This window comes from Lipotes vexillifer, unplaced genomic scaffold (genome assembly GCF_000442215.2).
Source record: "Lipotes vexillifer unplaced genomic scaffold, Lipotes_vexillifer_v1.1 scaffold234, whole genome shotgun sequence".
Taxonomy (NCBI): domain Eukaryota; kingdom Metazoa; phylum Chordata; class Mammalia; order Artiodactyla; family Lipotidae; genus Lipotes; species Lipotes vexillifer.
Window position 1 is genome coordinate 925,222 of NW_006782612.1, and position 6,000 is coordinate 931,221.

At 36.0% G+C, this 6,000-nt stretch overlaps 1 protein-coding gene across 1 annotated transcript in view; it reads right to left on the reverse strand.

Annotated features, from left to right (window-relative positions):
• NME8 (NME/NM23 family member 8) overlaps positions 1-6,000 on the reverse strand; it is a 33,014-nt gene that overhangs the window by 1,332 nt on the left and 25,682 nt on the right. Inside the window, exons 12-13 of the mRNA XM_007455337.1 lie at positions 915-1,059; positions 126-233 (exon numbers count right to left, since the gene is read on the reverse strand). Of these exons, the coding sequence (XP_007455399.1) occupies positions 126-233; positions 915-1,059 (253 nt within the window). The remainder of the gene's footprint in view (positions 1-125; positions 234-914; positions 1,060-6,000) is intronic.

Below are 6,000 nucleotides of genomic sequence, written 5' to 3' on the forward strand. Positions count from 1 at the left end.
CCTTCTCTTGCAAAGCCTGAGAGGAGAACCTTGGACTAGAGCTCTGGTTCCTATACCCCCATATCCCCAAAAAAATCACCATGGCTCCCATGAAAAAAGTTTGAGACCCATGACGCGACTCACACCTGTCTGGAAGGTATTCTTTGGCTTCTTCCACAGTGCTTGGTCCAATTAACTGTTTCCAGTGTCCTAAACCATTTTCTCTTACTAAAACAAGGACTAGAGATGGACCGCTGTTAGAAAAGAAAAAACAAAGTTAATGAAAGGATAGCTTGTAGCTAATTATAGGTAGATAATACAAGTGTGTTTGGTAGACGAAAAAAGTAAAATGACCCTTTTTATCAAGAGTATGAAATTAATTTCTGTTGGTGTACTCTGTAGAGCATATTCATAAGAGATTGGAAGCAGAGAGAGGAAGGGAAGAGAAGGGGCTTGGTTCTGATAGGGTGGTCCCTATATCGTCCCCGTGCTCCTGCTGATTTATATACCCTTGCTGGCTTTCTGCCCCAGCTGCTGTTTCATTTCCTCTTCTAGAAACCTGACAGATTTCTAGCATCCCATTCGTCTCCTAGGACTAGTGATCTTTAGGATTACCAAAGTCCTTGAGAGTCAGTCACAGCTCTCTTACTTGGACTTCATGATGCTGCACACTCTGGCTTCCGGCATTAAACTCAACTGGACTCCAGGGGCTTCACCCAGAACCTTGCTTTACTCTAATAACATTCCAGGAGAACCAGAGAAGACACACAGTTGAGCAGGGAATCAAAATGGGAGGGAGACTGGCAAAGAAGTAGACTCAGCACATCTTTACAGAATTGAGAGATTTGGCAACTTGTACAGAAAGCAGGGTTAAGAGGTTTAAATGATTCAAACATAAATCAGACTGTGCTTTCTCAACCTGCAGTCTGTTTTACCTGGTCATATTTTCTATAAGATTTCCAAAATAATCTTTATTTTCATATTCCATGCACAGTGTTTTTGCTGCTTCTTCTGATAACACTATTTGTCTCTGCATCAGTATTTTAAAGCCTTCATCTTGAATAATATTCAAAACATCCTCTAAATAAAAAGTCATAATAAGTTTTAAAGTGCTAGATTATTGGTTATACACACAATACAGACTGTATTATCATGAGGACATAGAATGCATTTCATTTTCACATGAAATTTAAGTTTATAAAAATAGCTTATTAGATTTTAATTTAAGGTGAATAATATTCTTAACATATCAAATTTATGATGCCATTTCCAGTTTTTCAGTGGACCAAAATCTATAGGTTTGGGGATGGGGGATTTATTTAAAAAAAAATTGTATAGTCAGATAAGTTTTATTTCACACATAAAGTTAATATAATGACATTCTCAGATGTGCTAGGGCTCAGAAAACAAAATAATTAAGTACATATCTTTTTTTTTTTTTTTTTTTTTTTTTTTTTTTTTTTTTCTTTTTTTTTTTTGCGGTTCGCGGGCCTCTGACTGTTGTGGCCTCTCCCGTTGCGGAGCACAGGCTCCGGACACGCAGGCTCAGCGGCCATGGCCCACGGGCCCAGCCGCTCCGCGGCATGTGGGATCTTCCCGGACCGGGGCACAAACCCGCGTCTCCCGCATCAGCAGGCGGACTCTCAACCACTGCGCCACCAGGGAAGCCCCATATCTTTTTTTAATGTGCTTAAATATAAGCTCTAGATAACTGAGAGATGAAATATAATTGATTAAAAAGTGTGAAATTAATGGACCTAAGGACTGTGAGAAGCATGAAAACTCGTTTATATAAGAAAAATTCTATGTACGTCTGCTGTATACCTACCTGATTATAAACAAAATATAAATTGCAAAACCATCAAAAGACATGTCATGTAAAAGTAACTTAACAACCACCATCTGTGTACTAAAACTTCAAAGAACATTTAAAAAGCTAAGATAATAGAAGAAATTGGAAGTGGGGTGGGGCTGAGAATGGGGAGAGGAATAAAACTCTGCTAAACTTGAAACAGATTTACTCTTGATTTTGCAGGATAATCAAATATGAGTTTAAACATACTTCAAACGTGTAAAAACAACATAAGTATAACTGATTAAAAAGATAGTCATCTCCCAAAATACTGGAAAAAGTAATTGCAAGAGATGCTTAGTCCTTATAGCAAAATACATAAACCAAAGATTACAGCAAGGAAGCATAGAAAACAGAAATAAACACAGTTGTAATTATAAAACTGTATGAATTAAGGTCCTCTCCTAATAGAAAGAGTCTCAGATTAAGGCCAACCCATTTCCAGTTCCAAACACTGAATACTAAAAATTATGAGTTCAAGCTAAAAGCAGGAAAGTCTTAATTACCGAGCAATAAGGAATTATAATAAATGGAGGAAAATTCAAATCCAGAAGTTAAAAAGGGAACAAGAATAGACACCCAAGGCATCAGAATGAATGCAAATGAATTATTATAGATAAAAACAAAAGAAATTATGAAAGAAATCCTTTTGCATTGTTTTTTGAAAAAAATTGTAATGCTTTTTTTTTTTTTTAAGAAAGTGAGCTTCTAATAAATCTAATCCAGCAAAAACTAAGAACAGACAAATAAAGCACATTATGAATGGGAAATAGGTACAATGACCCACCATGATATTAAAACAGTTTTTGGTGGGTGTCCTAGGCTAGTACATTTGAAGGTAAAGAAATGAATTTCAAAGGAAGTATAAATTGTTGTTCAATGATTCAAGAAGTTTTAAAAACTGGAAGATAGGTAACTATGGAAGAAATTTTAAAACTTGTCTAAAAGCCTACTTGTCCCCCCAAATGAGGGATCAGCTTAGGTAGCTTAATTAATGAATTTTAAGTTATGTACAGTTCATCTGACACTTAAAACTCTCCCAGTGTGCTTAACATAAAGAAAAGTTAGAATAATCCTGACACCTGGGAAAGATTAAAGAACAATATTTTAACTAAAATAAATATTATCAAACCAACTCCAATAGCATGGTATACACATGAGCTATGAAAGTTTATTCACAGAAACCAGGGGAGGATGAACATTTGAAAATCTGTTATAATCGTATCAATAGTTCAGCAGGTCAAAGGAGAAAAAATATTTCATGTTCATCTCAGTAAATAATGAAAAAGCATTGGATTACATTCAAAATCGTTTTGTATCATGTGGCAGATAGAAAGATTTTGGAATATAGAGATTTTTGCCTAAACTCTAAAGCCAACATCATAATTGAAAACACTGGAGGCATTAATATCAGTCAGGGTAAAAAAAAGGCAAGATGTTACCCTAATGGCCTTTAATTATTTAACATTTTTCTGGAAGTACTAAGCAATCCATAAAGATAAGAAAAAAATTTTTTTTCTTTTTTATCAATATTTTTAATTGAAGTATAGTTGATTTAAACTGTTGTGTTAATTTCTGCTGTACAGCAAAGTGACTCAGTCATACACATATATACATTCATTTTTTTAATATTGTTTTCTATTACGGATTATAATAGGATAATGAATATAATTCCCTGTGCTATACAGTAGGACCTTGTTGTTTATCCTTTCTGTATATAATAGTTTGCATCTGCTAATCCCAACCTCCCAATCCTTCCCTCCCCCTTGGCAACCACCAGTCTGTTCTCAGTGTCCATGATACTGTTTCTGTTTCATAGATAGGTTCATTTGTGTCATATTTTAGATTCCACATATAAGTGATATCATATGCTATTTGTCTTTCTCTTTCTGATTTATTTAGTATGAGAATCTCTAGGTGCATCCATGTTGCTTGCAAATGGCATTCTTTCGTTCTTTTTATGGCTGAGTAGTATCCCATTTTATATATGTACCACATCTTCTTTATCCATTCATCTGTCGATGGACATTTAGGTTGTTTTCATGTTTTGGCTATTGTAAACAGTGCTGCAATGAACATTGGGGTGCATGTGTCTTTTTGAATTATAGTTTTGTCTGGATATATGCCCAGGAGTGGGATTGCTGGATCATATGGTAATTCTACTTTTAGTTTTCTGAGGAACCTCCATACTGTTTTCCACAGTGGCTGCACCAACACCCCCTCCAGCATTTGTTATTTGTAGACTTTTTTTTTTAATGCTGTAATACGCTACTTTATTCAAAGTGTCATATGGTCATTGTCCTACATAATAATTAATTGATAGATAATTATCCAAGTATTCAAATACGTTGATATTTTATCATAAAATAATTATTTTGGTAGACTCTAATATAGTTTTTTAAATGATGTTACATATTAGCCAACTTGATCTTTATAATAATCCTACAAGCAGATAAAGTAGGATAACAAAATTGAACGAAATGGGTAACATTACATTTGCATATAAGCTGTTTGGAAAATTCAAGAGTCTATTTTTAAAAGGTAAATAGTATTAAAAAACATAATTCAGTAAGTAAAAATATACAGAAGCCACTGTATTTCCTAAATAGAAAATAAATTTAGGGGGAAAAAGATGTCATTCACTATGGGGAAAAAAACTAGGAATAATTCTGAAAAGAAATGGCACTAAAAGAGCAACAACAGCTATGAACAGCTGACCTTTTATTGAGTGAATACTTTGGAGCAAAGAACATTACATATATTACCATATTTAACAGAAAAATAAGATAACAGGGGCTATAATAAAGAAAACTTATATTTGAATAAAAGAGGTAATAGAGGAATAGAGGTACACTATATTTCTTGAAAATAAATGAGAATATGGTGATGTCAGTTTTCTTCAAGTTAAATAATCCACATAGACTTTGTTTTAGAATTTCTTGAAGTGCCCCAGAATAATTAAATGTCAGTAATCGTCAACATTTACTGAAAAAGAAGAGTGATGAGTTACCACGTAACCACCAAATGGCAAACATAGCAACCTGAAATGATCAGAAACTGAGGTTAAAGTCAAGCAGTGGACCAGTGGGAGAGTGATATAGAATAACCAACTTCAAATTTTGTTTTCCCCCTTTTTAAATAACACCTTTATGCCATCCTCAAGTATCAGTACGGTTTGCACATCACAGTAGTAATATGTTATTATACTAACAGCTACCACCAAAATTCTTCATAGGAGAAAATTGTATTTGCTTGGGAAAAATTATTTCAACAAATTTATTCAGAGTAGAAGGTGAGATCTTTGCAACTTCGTTGAAGGTGGATTTGCTTTGCTTAGAAAAATTGAAAAAAATTATATTCACTTCCCAGGAACAGGAGTCAGGATTCCGGTGGCAATCCAAACCAATATGAAAGGTGACCAATATGAAAGCAGAAACTGCTAAATACTACCAAGAGCTGTTGAACAGAGGACAGGCCATTTGAAAGTTGGATCTGGCAATCTGGAAGTCGTTGGTGAACTTGACTAGGATAGTTCTGGCCAGAAGCTCAATTGGAGGGGGGTCAGGAGTGCGTGAGGGTCAAGAAGACGATTCGCTGAGCCAGACAACTCCCTGAGAAGTTGCCCATTGCCGAGGAGCAGAGAGACGGGGTATCAGCTGAGGGGGTGTGGGATCCAATGAAGTTTCTCTGGTTTTGTTTTTATTTCACTATTATGTTTATTATTATGTTGGAGCATGTTTCTGTGCTAGCAGGGAAAGCTCAGTAGCGAGAGAGGAAGGGAGGTTGCAAGAAAAGAAGGGGCATTTGCAGATGTGAAGTCCTTGGGAAAATGGGTAGAAATGGCATACCTGGACCAAGAAAAGGGCTGGCGTTTTTTTTTTTTTTTTTTTTTTTTGGCCACGCTGCAGGGCTTGCGGGATCTTAGTTCCCTGACCAGGGATCAAACCCCAGCCCCCTGCAGTGGAAGCGCAGAGTTCTAACCACTGGACCACCAGGGAAGTCCCAAGGGCTGGCCTTTGATGGATCGTGTACACAACAGGGTTGCCTCCCCTCCTTTCTGCCAACAACACTGCTTCTTATTTACAGAGGAACCAGGTAGCAGAAGACACACCCCTCAACTTCCTGCCACCAGCACATCAGCTGGATCTGTGTCTATCCAGCCCTCTTTC